The 16,539-nt window shown below is 46.6% G+C and overlaps 1 protein-coding gene across 1 annotated transcript in view; it reads right to left on the bottom strand.

The window, feature by feature from the left end:
- SLC44A1 (solute carrier family 44 member 1) overlaps positions 1-15,623 on the bottom strand; it is a 109,219-nt gene extending 93,596 nt beyond the window's left edge. The window contains exon 1 of the mRNA XM_014596182.3: positions 15,333-15,623. Within this exon, the coding sequence (XP_014451668.1) occupies positions 15,333-15,359 (27 nt within the window). The 5' untranslated portion in view covers positions 15,360-15,623. The remainder of the gene's footprint in view (positions 1-15,332) is intronic.
- Positions 15,624-16,539: the final 916 nt, after the last annotated feature.

Here is a 16,539-nt window from a genome sequence, read left to right as displayed (position 1 = left end):
TTACTGTAGGACCATAGACAGCATGAGTCAGTTTCTAAAATAAAGCCACACATGCTCAAATAAAGACAGTTGAAGGGGAAAGAAGCATCTCAGCTAAACTGCTTCAATCTATAGAGTACACTGAGCTCACAGTATAAGGATTTAAGCACTCAAGGCAGTCCTGAAATGGTGAAAGCTATTTGCAGTTCACGATCCCAGCGACTCTTAATCCCTTCCTTAAGATTTATTACAGTAATACCTTCAATTTATGTAGTGTTTTCTCATTTTTAAAGCACCACACAGATCTGTCCTAATTAGAAACCTCCCCATATCTGCCTACATCAAATGCAGGCAGTATTATCTCAATTTTACAGATAGGAAAGACAGGACAAAGCAGTTAAAGCTAAGCCATGCAATGATCATCAGATCACAGATCAGATTTAGTCTATGCTATAAATTATAGCCGTCTCAGCAAACTCTCCTAATATAGATGTAGCATCCACTGGCAAAAATGAACTACAGCTGGTATAAGCTATATAAGTTTTCCAAGCAAAGCAAGCTGTACCTAAGTGATTTGTTATTGACCAAATGAAAACTGTAAAAAAAAAAAGTCACAACCTTACTAGATATTTTATCAGCATAGTTTTCTGGTGTTAACTTGGCCTTAGTCTACAGCCTATGCAAGCAAGCTACTTTTAAACATAGATGATTGTAGCATGTTGGGGTCCCAGGGGTGGTTGTGATGCCCCCTCCTGACTCCGCAATCATGCCCCACTCCACCCCTAGGGCAACTTTCCATCTCACCTACCATGCCTTGATGGTAAATAATGATAAATCAGGAGGCTGCACATGGACCATTGCTTGGCCCGGGTTCCACTGAACTCCCACTAGGGTCCCCAGTACCCTCCATCCTCGGGCCCCTCACTGGGCCCCTATAGTCCACTGTGCCCAGCAGGGCACCCAAAGCCTAAAGGCTAATTGCGTGGCTTCAAATCCTCCCCTGCACCATACCCCATGACTCACAGATGTTACTGTAATGTTGTTCCCTCTGTCAGGACTTTAGCCTCCTCAACCTCTACCCCTTTAATCTTGCTATGCTCACTGAATTGGACCTAAATGACAAAATATCACACCTGTTCTACAAGGCTCTCTCCACTAAACAGGTATAGGTTCTGCATGCCCATAAACACTTAACTTTGGCTTCAAGGAACTGATGGTGCAATACTATTCTGAAACTATTCAGAAAACAAAATGAATGACTTGCACTGTGCTCCTCTTCAGAAACTAAGCAAATCAGTAATTCAATGCTCCTGTACTTGTTATGTCATTAAAAGTCCCCTTACTGCTTGCATTTTATTTACAAGTTTTTAATGCATTTAAATAGAGTTTAAAGCACATAATCTGACACTCAAAGATTAACTTATCACTGATGACATAATATGACTAAAATACACAAAGTCTTGGTTAGAATCTGAGTTGATTTGCCATATAATCAGAGTCTTGTATGCCATACTCCACTCAGCCTTTGTAGTCAATTCACATTGAACACGGATTCTAAGGCTCATTTGTTATTTTATTCTGTAGGAGAGTAAAGAGCAACCTTCTCTTCTATTACAACTATACCTATCAATTACCTCAAAACCTAATACTGATTAGTCAGTAGTCCAGCCTACCAGCTGATATTTGAAAGGAACAAAGTCCTATTAATAGGAAAGGAACATCTTTAACCCCCACAAAGGCGTGTGAAGAGCTTCATTTGAAATTAGCAAGCATTTTGCTAGAAGAGACTACTGTTCATAAATAAAGATATTCCATATAAATGACAGATAACCACCACCAGCTTATGGGCATACCACTTTTGATATTCATTTTATATTTCTCAAGGACAATTTCTAATATTGACCTAAACTGAAAAGAAAGGACATTTTATTCTTAATATCTCTGCAGTTACTAAACAAACCTCTCTCATTAAGTGATGCAAAATTAAGTTTGCATAACCCAGATCCTTTTCTTTCATTTTTACTATGAGACTGTAAATCCCAAATATATTTGTAATCTTAGAATAAAACACTATACCCAACTGAAAGTAATCTACAATTGCTTCCAAATAGATTTTAAACTTTGCTGAAATATGAGATGAAGAAAAAAAATAGCTTGACAGAAATATCAAATTAGACACCTCAGAATGCCACCACAAAAAAAGCCATCCCCCTATGCACTCCCCTAAAGTCTGATGAGTAGCTTAATCAAGTAGAAGAAAATTTTCATACACTTCCAGTTTCTAAGGTTAGAACTTAAGGACACAAAACATCACAGGTTTTGCAAGACCTTATGACCTGCACGGTACTGCTGCAAGAAATAATGATCTTGCCACCTACTACAGATGCTTATAAGCAATTTGTTAAGTAATCTTTCAAAGCGTCTTCCATTCAAACTGGTTTGTCAATGAAAAAAAGAGCATTTAATAAAATCTGACAATTTACACTTTAGACCTTCAAGACAGTGAAAAGAACAAAACATTTCATATCTGTTCCAAAGATTTATGCAATGGTGATGGTTCCATTCTGTATTTTCTACTATTTCCAATTTTATTTTTTTTAGGAAGACAACTTTATATTCAATATTAAAAACAGTGCTACACTTTTCCCCCCTAACTAGTAAACAATTAAAAATAAAAATAAATTAAAAAAAACAAATAAAAATAAAAATAAGCCACCTTCTTTCAAGGAGTCACCAGTTACTCTTAAGTCAGGTACAGACATTACACTTTTACTGGTATAAGTAATCAGAAACTAGGCTATACCTATAAAAGAACAGAAATTCAGCACACACACGTTTGAAAATCAGAGCCCAGTCTAAGATTTGCCTGCCTCCCCCTGCTCCCCGCCCCAAAAAGGACAAATGCGTGTTCTGTTTGCTACTGATTTAAACTGCTGCATACAGAAAACGACATAAATTTAGATTAATTCTGTCTCAGGCTTTTTGAATGTCTGTACCTAGCCTTAAAGTTAAATAAGTTTTTAATAAGAATTTTTAAAAGTTCAAATTCGCGGATGACACTAAGATGTGGGGAGAAGTGGGCACGCTGGAGAAGAGGGACAGGCTGCAACTAGATCTGGACAGGTTACAGGGGTGGGCGGATGAGAACAGGATGGGATTCAATACTGACAAGCGCAGGGTACTGCACCTAGGGAGAAAGAACCAGCAGCAGCAGACCTACAGGCTGGGGAACTCCCTTCTCATCAGCACAGAGGCAGAAAAGGATCTTGGGGTCATTATTGATTCCAAGATGAACATGGGCCACCAATGTAGGGACGCGGTCAGGAAGGCTAACCGCACCTTGTCATGCATCCACAGATGCATCACGAGCAGGTCCAAGGAGGTGATCCTCCCCCTCTATGCAACACTGGTCAGGCCACAGTTGGAGTACTGCATCCAGTTCTGGGTGCCGCACTTCAGGAGGGATGTGGACAGCATCAAGAGGGTCCAGAGGAGGGCCACTCGCATGATCAGGGGGCAGCAAGGCAGGCCTTATAAGCGGAGACTAGGGGACCTGAACCTGTTCAGCCTCCACAAGAGAAGGCTGAGAGGGGATCTGATGGCCGTCTACAAACTGGTCAAGGGGACCAGCAGGCTATGGGACAGTCCCTGTTCCCCTGAACACTCCTGGGAGTAACAAGGAATAACGGCTGTAAGTTGACTGAGAGTAGATTCAGGCTAGATATCAGGAGGCACTACTTCAAGTCAGGGCAGCTAGGATCTGGAACCAGCTTCCAAGGGAAGTGGTGCTCACTCCTACCCTGGGGGTCTTTAAGAGGAGGCTAGATAATCACCTAGCCGGGGTCATTTGACCCCAGAATTCCTTCCTGCCCATGGCAGGGGGTCAGACTTGATGATCTGCTTAGGTCCCTTCCGACCCTACCTACTATGAAACTATACAGGACAGTCTTAAAAACTTTATACCACAACAATTGAAAGTTGTGTTCTTGCTACACTGCCTTTGCAATTTCTTCTAAAGACCTCTTTCCCTCAAAGGTAAAACCCCAGATTCTACACTGTGAAGTTGTAATCCTGTATGTGTATGTTTTAACAAAAAGTATCACTCTGGGAATGAATGTGTGACACCGCATTCAGTACTATGAACCAAATCCTGCTTACCTAAGCCATGTGCACTGTTCCATATCACTGCATAATGAAATGCAAAAACAAGGTGGGTAGGGAATGAGAATGCTTTATATGGATTCAGACTGCTCTGAGGGACAGAGCAACAACTGTGCAAAAAGGAAAGAAACACCACAGAAATGAAAGAGTCACATCAATGTGCTCATTTCCTGTCACTGGATTTGGGGAAATATGATGTTTTATAGGATTTCCTTTTTTTCCCCCCTAAACATTTTTCATTTGCATTTACCAATATATTCTAACTGCCTTACCTTACAGGTCCAAAGTTCTAACATTAAAGCAAAAGGATTGAGAGAGAGAGAGAGAGAGAAAACAAAGCTTGCGAACTCTGAAAGGCAATTAAAGTAAAAAGGACTTTTAGCAAAAGGGCTCTGCCTGATTTGTGGGGAGAATAAACCAATTCCTTGCTTCACAGATGAACCCGCTGCCTCAGGGGAAGAAGCAATTTCTACAATTCTTCATAAAAATGGCAGGAGCAGGGGGAACCATTCTAATGAAAAAAAATACATCAGACATGGGCCACAACACTAAAATGGCTTCTACAGTTCATGAATAAGCAACAAGTGAAATCACTTGTCCGAGTTACAGGACTTTAAGTGCTCCTTTTGGAAAACCGTAAGTCTTAGACAACAGAACGAGTTATAGTTACAGTGTTCAAGAATGCAAAACAGAACTACTACTTACCCAGCAAGCTGCAAGTCACAAATCTGACTTTAAAATAACTGCATTTTTCTTATGACAATACCCCATTTCAGCAGATATCTTTATAATAGCTATTGGTAAAAACCATTTGTGAAAAGCAGTTTGGAATCTTAACTTCCAAATATCCGTATAAAGCATCTATGTCTAATTTTCAGGATAGTGGCTGATGATTTATACAGAAAAAAGGAATCAAAATTGTGATTTCAAAAGGAACTTTGAAAAGGAAAGTCTGGATCTATACTGCCTGAAGGCAACCTGAGAAGACTGCCTTCTCAGGTTATACTATATAAAAGAGATTCTGTACTTTTTAGTTAACATTAGCAGCCCAGGCCCTTTCTGCGGAACAACACTCAGGATGAGCAGAGATTCAATAGATGATTTCAAATGCAAAAGGTAGATGGGTTCTAGAAGAACTTCTCCAATTTTTCTGACAATAAAAAAATCATACCCTATAGCACGTGGTAAGATAGTGCAAATAAACCCTTTACAAGCATAGACCATGAACAAGTAATCAGGGTAAAAAAAGAATTAATCAGTGGCTGACATATTTTTGTTACCTACTCTGTACAACAGGCTTCTAGAAGCACAAACTGAAGAGAATGACAGCACTATCTACTTGCTTCTCCAAGCAATGAAATTTAAAAAAAAAGAGAGATATACTGATACAGGGTTGCTTCAAAATTAACTTGCAAGTGAAGATCACATCTGGTATGTCAGGAAAATAATTCCCAAAATTACAATTAGCCAAAAGCGGAAAGAGACAAGTGCTGTTACAAAAGCTGAGAAGTTCACCTTTGGAAGAAATGAATACAAATAAAGAGAGTCAACAGTTTCACCATATTATGAAAAAAAAAATACCCTCTCTTCAGGAGGATAAAGAAAAACAGCCAGTTCCAGAGTACAGAATAGACACTTAAGGCTGGCAGCTTTCTGATTTAAAATAGAGCTGTTCCACAAACAAGGTAGACTGAACACTGGAACAAAAGCCTACAATATACTGGTTCCAAAATGATTTAATAAAACTCACCACCACCACCCTCTCCACACCAAAGGAAAACTCCCTTGGAGGCTAAAACTTCCCAGCCTTGATTTCAGCTGAAAGATTTATCATTTTAAGGAAGTCTGAAGAAAAAACACAACAGCCATTGAATTTTCTGAGAAGGTAAAACAAATACTTAAAAAAAAGCTACAAAAAGATAATTCAAGCATATTTTAAATTAACTCCAGACAGAACTAAGCATTAATGTTAAACAGCAAATTAGAAAAAAAAATTATAGTTACGCAATGTAAGTACCTTCCTTTATAATCAAAGCAGAAAAAGTTGCTTATAAAATTATGTGATTGCAGGCAGCAAGGATTTGGGAGTGAGGTGGAGAAGGGGAATTTGTTGGACAGTAATGAGATTAAGTACAAAAAAAGAATGGGAGCTTAAAAGTCCTGATAAGATGTCCAGGGCAGACTTGAGAGGAGGCCACACAGCTCTAGGATTTCTACTAAAATGTTAGGCAGAAGGCAGGGCAGTGTGGCACCTTACAGTCTAACTCAGGGGTGGGCAATTATTTCAGCTGGAGGGCTGCTTAACAAGTTTTGGTGGAATCTTGAGGGCCACATGGGTAGCCCCACCCCTTGATGGGTGCCCTGCCCCCTGGTTGCCATACTGGGACCAGAAGTCCTGCCTCCCTAACCCATGGCCTTTGCTCCCTTGAAATACGCCTTTTGGGAAGAGAGGGCTGCCATCTTGTAACCAGAAAAAACAATACCAGGTCATACACTAAAAGTCAAACACCTACTATATTTTAATTTTATTACAAAAAATGTGTGTCATGATTTGTGTTTGCATATTGTATATAGAGGGGATTGCATAATAACTCAAAAATAAAGACTTACTCTTGTATATTGTGAGTGGGGTATGGTTCATAGATTCATAGATGCTAGGGTTGGAAGGGACCTCAACAGATCATCGAGTCAGATGACCCCAGCCAGACACCTATCCAGTCTTCTCTTAAAGACCCCCAAGGTAGGGGAGAGCACCACCTCCCCTGGAAGCCCATTCCAGATTCTGACCACCCTTACCGTGAAGTTCTTCTTGATGTCTAGCCTGAATCTGCTCTCCGTTTGTGACCGTTGTTCCTTGTTACCCCAAGAGGCGCCCTGGTGAACAAAGCATCTCTGACACCTTGCTGTGCCCCCCTAACGAATTTGTAGGCAGCCACAAGATCACCTCTCAGCCTTCTCTTGCGGAGGCTGAAGAGATCCAGGTTCCTTAGTCTCACCTCATAGGGTTTGGCCTGCAAACCCTTAACCATACGAGTGGCCCTCTTTTGGACCCTCTCAAGGTTATCCACATCCTTATTAAAGTATGGCGCCCAAAACTGGACGCAGTACTCCAACTGCGGTCTGACCAATGCCGCATAGAAGGGAAGTATCACCTCCCTGGCTCTATTAGTCATGCACCTGCTGATGCATGATAAAGTGCAGTTAGCTTTGCTGTTGACTTCGTCACACTGAAGACTCATGTTCATCTTGGAGTCCGAGAACTCTTTCCACTTCTGTGCTGCTGAGAGGGTGATTTCCCAGCCAGTAGGTGTGCTGGATATTTTTACGCCCTAGGTGCAGCATTCTGCATTTGTCCTTGTACTACATCCTATTGTGTACTGCCCACTCTTCCAACCTGTCCAGGTCTGCGTGCAATCATTCCCTACCTTCCGGTGTGTTCACTTCACCCCACAATTTAGTATCATCCACAAACTTAGATAGAATACACTTCACGCCCACATGTGTACTCCAACATGGTCGGGAGGATGTGCGTGCATATGGTGGCACACGCACGTGCGTGCATGGTGGAGGGTTTGTGAGGGGGTATAGCTGTGCATATGGCAGAGCATAGGGTATGTTGGGGTGTGTGTGTATATGTGAAGGGGTTGTGGACGCAGTGTGGGAGTGGAGGGAGCCCGCCCTCTGCTTCCCCATAGAGTCCTGGGACCTGCATGGCAGGGGGTGAGGAAAGCAACCAGCTCCAGTGCAGGGCTTCCCTCAGAGCTGCATTAGTGCAGGAGCTGCACGTGCACTGTGCGGAGTCCCCATGATAGAGGCAGGCTGGGCAGGCTTTGCTCCTTGCCCCTACATGCAGCACTAGCTGGAGCCACGTGCTGCCAGATGCCAGTGCCTGCACGGGGTACAAGTGCTCCCACCTGCTGCTGCTACTGGCAGCAGAGACTGTGCACTATGTGGAGGATCTTCACCCCCCCACCACACCCTGACCTTCCCTTATACCCACACCCTGCCCACCCCAGCTCTGCTCTCCCACTGCCCCCGAGGATGCAGGCTCCACACTGCTGCAGCCCCAGACCTATGCTCCCTGCCCCTGCCCAGCTGTAGCTCCCTCCCATCCCCAACCTCCCCCCCCCCCCCGAGTTTCCTACGTGCTGCCCAGAGCAAGCAGAACACCTGGGAAGCCAAGCAGGTGTCCCGTCCTCCCCCCATGGCACCTGTACCAGCCCTGCCCAGAAACTGCTGCTGGCTGGGCTGGGGGCCCTTCCACCTATGAGGGTGGGAGCAAGGTGCAATATGGTATGTTGAGGGGTGTGTATACATGGGCGCCTCACTCCCACCCTCATGGGCAGAAGGGCTGGGTAGGATGCAATGCACTGGTGGCTGCCCACGGGCTGGATGAAAGTGCCCAGTGGGCCAGATTCAGCCCATGGGCCATATTTTGCCCACCCCTGATCTAACTCACTCGGAGGCATAAGCTTTTGTAGGCTACAGCCTACTGCATCAGAGATGCTATGAACAGCAGCATGATACAGTAGGCTATACTCTGTGAAAGCTTATGTCTGAACAACTTAAGACCAGGGGTAGGTAACCTCTGACACAGGTGCCAGAACATGGCATGCAAAGGTATTTTGCTTGGCACACAAGCCTCGGGGCAGACGGCAAGGAAGGGGCCAGGGCTGTGCTGCCCCTACAAGGATCAGGCCCCTTGTGGCTCCCTTGTCTGCCCCTGGCACACTAACTTCTTACAAGTCAAGGCAAGCCAACCCCTGAGTTGGACTATGAGGTCTTGCACTATGGCCTGCCTTCTGCCTAATTTCAGACTAATGTGGCAAATGACTTCTCTCTATTAGGGTATTTTTCTTGGAGGCTCTTTGTTTCATGAGATGCTTATTAGTGCAGGTGGTAAGTTTGAACCATTTATCATTTAACTGTTGAAAAGCAGGATAAGTTTGACTGCTGTGATGACGGTCTCATCTACTCATTCCTCAACATCTGTTCAAGTCCACATCAATGACCTAATATCTGCCTCTACTGCTGTTTACAGCTTCCTTAAGCACAAGCATAAAGTTACCATGATTTGACACTTTCTCTGTTATATATAAAGCATCAGGCAATATCAAAAGTGGCCATGTTATTTCTTTCATACCATGAGGAAGCAGTGGCACTGTAGCAGCTGGTCTTCAGACTGAAAGACTCACTGTACTGCTTTATACAGAAGTGCAAGATGGTTTTAATGGTCTAGTATACTAGGCAGTTAAAGTATGCAGAAAAGTAACTGCAGTGCCATAGATCAGTAGCTGTTGTGTGCATTAAGTGAACAGAAATGTACTGCGCCACAGAAATCAGTCATACAACTACGCAGTGCCACATGCAATGAAGCACTCCCTTTTCTTTTGTTTTAGAAATTTAAATGTAACAGATCTGAATTTAAGTTAACATTTCATATTTAATGCACAAATGTTCCAAAACACATCATCCCATAATGCATAGCAGCTGAGTAAACTCAATTTGCCTTTTTTTTCCACCACTACTATACAAAATATACCTTTAAATTAAATCCTATTCAAGGGATTACCTGTTGATGCAGCTCACTTAACCATGAAAGTCAGCCATTCACATTATAAAATCCATTTCCTTTTTGTTTTTAATAATATATTTGATGTGGGGCTTTAAAGTTACCAGGAACACAGTGCACGTATGCAATATGCTTGCTGCTACTTCAGCTGTAAGATATATAATTAAGTATAGGGGCAGCCAACCTGTGGCATGCATGCCACAAGTGGCAGGGGCAGCCTCTGTACACAAAGCAGATCAAGCAGGGGCAGAAGGCAAAGCAGCAAAGAGAAGACAGGGAACAGAAAGCAGAGCAGGAAATCAGGCAGAGAGCATAAAGCAGAGCAGTGGACCATGAAGGGGAAGGAATTAAAGTGGGGCTCCTACCAAAAAGGTTGCACCTCACCGCCACTGCTTTAGTAGATAGCTAGCAAGTCAACATTACATAAGAACCTTATAAATCTCTGTCTAAGTATAGCCAGTTAAGTAGCAAGTTTACAGATTCACAGATGTTAGGGTAGGAAGGGACCTCAACAGATCATCAAGTCCGACTCCCTGCATAGGCAGGAAAGAGTGCTGGGTCTAGATGACCCCAGCTAGATGCATATCCAACCTCCTCTTGAAGACCCCCAGGGTAGGGGAGAGCACCACCTCCCTTGGGAGCCCGTTCCAGACCTTGGCCACTCGAACTGTGAAGAAGTTCTTCCTAATGTCCAATCTAAATCTGCTCTCTGCTAGCTTGTGGCCATTATTTCTTGTAACCCCCAGGGCTGCCTTGGTGAATAAAACCTCACCAATTCCCTTCTGTGCCCCCGTGATGAACTTATAGGCAGCCACAAGGTCGCCTCTCAACCTTCTCTTGCGAAGGCTGAAAAGGTCCAGGTTCTCTAGTTTCTCCTCGTAGGGCTTGGCCTGCAAGCCCTTAACCATATGAGTGGCCCTTCTCTGGACCCTCTCCAGGGTATCCGCATCCCTCTTGATTAAAATTAACAGAACATAACAGCTGATATAGCTGGTATAGTAAGCATTAAGATATCTATGACTGCAAAATATCCAATAACTGTGCGACTGTTGTATCCTATTTAACTCCACATAGAGCATTCCAGCCACAGACCCTTGATAAAAGAGTTTCAGAAATTCTCCGCAGAGCAAGGAAAACAAAACTACTACTTTGAAATTATTAGAAAGCATTTTGGAATGCCAGAAGTACAGGAGTTTAGGGTAGAGTTGTTGCAAGGCATGTCATTGATAGCCTCTATAGCAGTGTATTCTTATAGTTTGTAAAACCAAGGCCATCACCAAAATTATAAAGAAGTCCTTTGTTTGCTTATGCATTCCGTTCCTTGAAACCTTCCAAGCTCTTCTTACACAAACCTTAACCTAAGCCAGGGATGGTCAACCTGTGGCACATATGTCAAGTGCCATGGACACAGCAAATAAGAGCGGGGGCAGGGAGCACAGCGCAGATAGTGTAGGGAGCACAGGGTAGACAGCAGAAAGCAAAGCAGGAGACTGGGTAGGAGAAGGGGATCAGAATGGCACTTGGGGAAGGAATGGAATTTAATTTGTGGCATGCCAGCAAAAAAGTTTGGCCCCCAGTGGCCTAAGCTGATGACAAGACCTGGGGGGGTGGGGAGAAAACCTGAATGAGACTTTCAGCTGTAGAGATTGAGAACTAAGGACATATCAGACACATCATGCAGGAAAAAGCAAAAGGTTATGAACTGGACTTAGCATGTGAGATAAAGGAAAGAGGAGTTAAATGCACACAGACACACCTTTCAAGTTAAAGGCTCGATAAAAAGAACAATGCTTGGAAGATAACAAAAATGAAACAACTGAGGTTTAAGAATAAAGAAGTGGAGCTTAGTTGCTGTTATATTATTAGCGTTAATCTGATGGCATGATGGGACGGCTGGACAAGACTGGGGTGGCCAACACATGGCATGCAACAGACTGCAAAGAGGTCAGGCAACACAGTCGAAGACAGGGCAGGAAGCATAAAGCAGAGCATCAGACCAGGCTGGGAGCATAGGGCAGGAGGCAGCACAGAGCAGCAGCCTCATTAGAGAGCAGAAAGCTGAGCAAATTGGGTAAAAGGAAAGGATCAGAATGGCACTCAGGGAAGGTGTGGGGTTAATTTATGGTATTCCTGCCATAAAAAGTTGGTCCCCACTGGACATAATTAAATAGGGGTGCACCAACAGAGATTTTGGGGGCCAATACCAATAGCCGATCTTTAAGGAGACATATCAGCAGAACCTGATCCAATTTTTGATACAGCTGCGTGCAGCTGGTAGGTCTGTTGTGGTGGATGGGAAGGAACTATCAAGGCCCCTGCGGTGAGGGAGAAGTGGGCGTGGGGCAGGGGCTGCCCAGCTAGTGCAGGGTGGGGCACCAGATGGAGTCACGGCTCATCTGGGGGGTACAGGGTGGCTCCTGCTACTGCACACACCCCAGGAGGGCACTGGTGAGCCCCCAGGTCTGTGCGAGGTACTGACGGGGTGGGCAGCTGTGGTGCTGAGAGGGGGAGCTACTGGGGGGGAGAAAGGGGACGCGGCCAGCAGCCACTGCAAAATTCGCCATAGCCCCTCTGTAGCCCTCTTACCAGTGCCACCACTGCCTGCCCCCAAGCACAGCCCCGGCTCGGCCCAGCCCAGCCCTCCTCCCCCCACATGCACTAGGAAGAGCCCGGCGCAGCCCCGGACCCAGCCCCCCCTGCGCAGATCCTGGGACACACAGCACCCCCCCCATACCACGTCCCCCTCCCCATGCCCCCCAAACAAGCCACAGCTCTGTCCCCAGCCCCACTCCCTCCCTCACCACAGAGGCCTTGATCTGCCCCATGCCCCTTCCCTCTCCCCTCCCCTTCTACCACAACAGACTTACCAGCTGCACCCAGCTCTCCAAGCTGCCAGGCTATGCTCTTTGCTGCCTACATGCTGTGCTGCAGCTGCGCACATGCATGGGCATTTATTGGCCAAATTATGGCCACATGAAGCCGCTTTCCAATACACTTAATTGTCTTTATATCGGTGCCGATCCGATATCGGACCAATGTTTCGGTGCACCTTTAATACTAAATGATTCTATATTTTAAGAACAGATATTAAAAACAGTTTGAGGTGCCAGATTACAACTAGTTCTCTCTCCTTCCATCTAAAGTAAAAATACAGATGAAGGAGCACAAAGTCACAGAAAGGAGAAGGAACAGAACAGGAAGAGGAGGCTGAGAAAACAGTATTGTAGAAGGCAAGTGAGAACAGAAAAAAGAGTGATGGCATCAAAAGCAATAGAGATAAAAGGAGCACAGGGCAGGGAGCAGAAAGAGGTAGTAGAATCCTTAAGATTTGGCTCAGAAAAGTAAGCTGTTTTAGCAGCGTGTGGAAGAAATCCACAATGGAGATGGAGGAGAGAACTCAAGGCAGCAACTGTAAAGTACTTGTTCACTAAGTCTGAAGGTGAAAGGAGATATTTGGAGGCAGGATATTGTGGACTGCCAGATCCAAGGATGAGAAAAGTCAGAACAACAAGAAGGAAAAGAACCAGAAGACCACAATAAACTGAAAGAATCTACTTAAGGGATGGGAAGATTAAAAGGGGGATGGGAGTAGTAAAGATGATGAAGGGAAGCCAAGATGAGGAGAGGAGACCTCAAAGTCTTAAGAGAAGCAGAGATGGGGGATTACCACAAAATGAAGGTGTGAAGGAGCATGACAGTTGTAGCAGAAGTTACTAAAATCCTATGGCAAGAAAAATACAGGATAAAAGGGAGAAGGGTTTGAGGACAGTGAAAAGACTGCATATAAACTAGAGATTGGGAAATGTATTACTGCTTGACCAGGAAGCAGCAGACTTGAAGAAAACACAGTGTTGTGGATAATTAAGTCACATGACTATGGAACTTCCTCCACAGGAACAAAGAGAACAAATCCTGGAAGATAATCAAGCAAGGGTCTTTGAGTAGAGGTGGTATTTTTTATTAGACCAACTGAGTTGGTCTAATAAAAGGTATCACATCTACTCAAAGAACCTTGCCTCACTATGTCCTTAGACCAACACGGCTACAACCAAAACCCAGGGAGATGATCAAAGTAGTCATTGGTGACGAGAGGACCACTTGAAAGCTGGAGAGAAAGAGAAAACGAAGAACTTCAATCGACTGGCAGTCCTTTAAGGTCCAGAGCAGGGACAAGTGAGTTAAGCTAAACAAAATGAGGTGAGAGTCAGAAAGACTGAGTAACGGTTGGTAGGATGGATTTTTGTGAGTAATATTTGTTATTGGACTAACAGCACAGTTGAGATCGCTTATTTCACCAACCATATGTGACCAGTTGTTCTCATAAACAGAAGAGCTGATCCATGATTGAAGATCATATGAGCTGGTAATGAAACTCAGATGAGACATCATCAATGTGGAAACTTAAGCCACAAACATGACTGAAAGCTAGCTTGAAAGAGTCTAGAGAAATGATTCTCAGCCAAGGTGTCATAGCACCCTGCGGTACCTTGAGATCTTTTCAAGGGTGCTGCACAGCATCCCCTGCAACATTAGCGCTGTATAAACATGATCCACAAAATAAGAGGCAGGGTAGATGTGCATCTGGCAGGCTAACCACATCAGAAATGTATAGCATAAGCTTTTATACACCCAAGCTAACTTCGTTAGATGCTGTGAAAGGACACACACAGAAAACCAGAGCTTTCAAACAGGAATCCAAACAACATGAGAAACACCCTAACCTACAGGGTCTTTCCGAGTTCTTTGCCACTGAACAACTGCTCTATTTGACTCAGAAAATACATGAAAGCTACGATCTGGCGTTTCCCAAGAGGTGCTTCAAGTCTAAAAAGGTTAGAAGCACTGAACCAAAGACAGTAGATGACAACAACACACGGGCAACTGGTGCCACCTGAGTCAGGAGGGGCACGTGCCCCCCCAGTGGCCAGTCAGTGATGGGGCAAAGGGGTTCCTCCCGCAACTAATCTCACGGGGGGGGGGTGTCCCCCGCAGACAATCTTGCTGACCAGGAAGTGCCAGCTGCGCTTCTCCTGGCACCCCCACTCCCCAGCCAGCATTCAGGGTAGGGGGCACAGACACTCTTGCCTGCCCCCCCTGCCTGTCACCTGAGCGGGGAGCACTGCCAGCGCTCTCAGGGGGTGCATGTGCACCCCTGTGCCCCCCTCTACACGTCATCACTGCAGCCAAATAAAGGAGAGAGGAGTAGCTAGCTGCACATTACCCCAAGCTGAGGCACAGCATGGGGCAGCGCCACCAGACACTGCTGCAACAGCTGTTACTTCTGCACCCCCCGAGGCAGCGCCAGCGGCTGCTGCGGGCCGGGCTGCCCCCAGGCAGGGCAGGGCAGCGCAGCGCAGCGCAGGGCGGCCCGGCCTCTACCTGGCAGGGAGGCAGGAGCTTCTACAGGGCAGCCCCGTCCCCAGCGGCTGTGACGAAGCAGCCGAGGCCGCTGCGACGAAGCAGCCGAGGCCGCTGCCGCCGCCGCCCGCGGCCCGGCAGGGTGCGGGGCCGCCCGCGCCAAGGTGAAGCGCGGCCCCAGCAAGGGCAAGGCGCGGGGAGGCGCCTCGCCAAGTTCGCTGGGTCCCGCCGGGGGGGGGCAGGGCGGGGCGGGGGCGCTCACCTGCGTGGCGGAGCTGCAGCAGCCCATGACGGGTAGGCGGGCGAGTGAGCGCCGCTAGGCTCCGGGCGGCGGCGGCGCGGGGGCGCGGGGCATCCACTCGCCCGGGCTTGAGCCTCCCTCGCCCGGCGACGGCGGCAGTGGCGGGTCCCGGGACAAGCGGGCGGTCACTCGCGCTGCGCTGCGGCTCGAGCCCCGCGGCTGCTGGGCCGTCCCCGCGCCCTCATCCTCATCCTCATCCTCCCCCGGCGGCGGCGACGGCGCGAGGCGGCTGCAGGCAGGGAGGGGGCGGGGCCTGCGCGAGGGGAGCGGGAGGCGGGGCCTGCTCCGCGCGGACCCGGAACCCGCGGGCTCTGGTCGCCCCGCCCACTTCCGGCTGTCACTTTCTCTCTGAGCGTTCGGGCCGCTTCCAGTCCCTGCCAGTCGTGCTGAGCAAGGGCAGCCTGTCCCCCGGCCTGGGTCGGCTCCGCGCTGTGGAGAGTAGTGGAGGCGGGGGAGGCTCTTTCTTCTGTCTTCTGTGGAAGTGGCGGTGGGCTGGTGCGGGGCAGCGCTTCCTTCTTCCCCGGCAGTCGTGATCTACCGCTCTTGCCTAGGGGCGAGCAGGGGGACGGCGTCAGTGCCAGGGGAAGGGGGCTCCCCAGGGAGAGCTGGAGAGGGGGGTGCCCCACACAAACCGTTGAGCCCTGCTTGGGGTCCTGTCAGCCGTGCTGGCTTGTCCACTGCTCTCGGGTCCGCCTGCCAGGCAGCGAGGCAAAATACAGCATCTTTCCATCCTCTGCAAAACCTGTTATTCCAGTCTGCCTCGTCTCCCTCCTTGGTCTTGGTGAGAAAACGACGACTGAAATGAATGCAGGAATAACCATTGATCAGAAGCTTTTGGAAAGAAAACACACATGCACGGTTCTCTATATAGAAGATGGGTATGGATCACACATCATTACAAAGTGATCTGCTTTTGTTGGCACCACCAAGTCAAACTGACTAGTTCTTGTTTGCATTGTACGGAGGTTATAAATAAACCCCACTGCCCCAGAAGGTGCTCCTGGAGAGTTTTCTGCAGTCCTCTGAAGGCATCTGTTCAAAGCCAGAACACCGTTTTGACCAAAGTTAAATTTTATAGATGCTGTAAATATCTATCTATATGTGGATCTCTATGCGTGTAGCCATCTCACTCACTCGTGTAAGCTGTTCACTGTGAATGGATGAGTGC

The sequence above is a fragment of the Alligator mississippiensis genome, chromosome 3, assembly GCF_030867095.1.
Source record: "Alligator mississippiensis isolate rAllMis1 chromosome 3, rAllMis1, whole genome shotgun sequence".
NCBI lineage: Eukaryota > Metazoa > Chordata > Crocodylia > Alligatoridae > Alligator > Alligator mississippiensis.
Note: the sequence above shows the minus strand (reverse complement) of the source record. Positions and strands in the feature narration are given on the sequence as shown.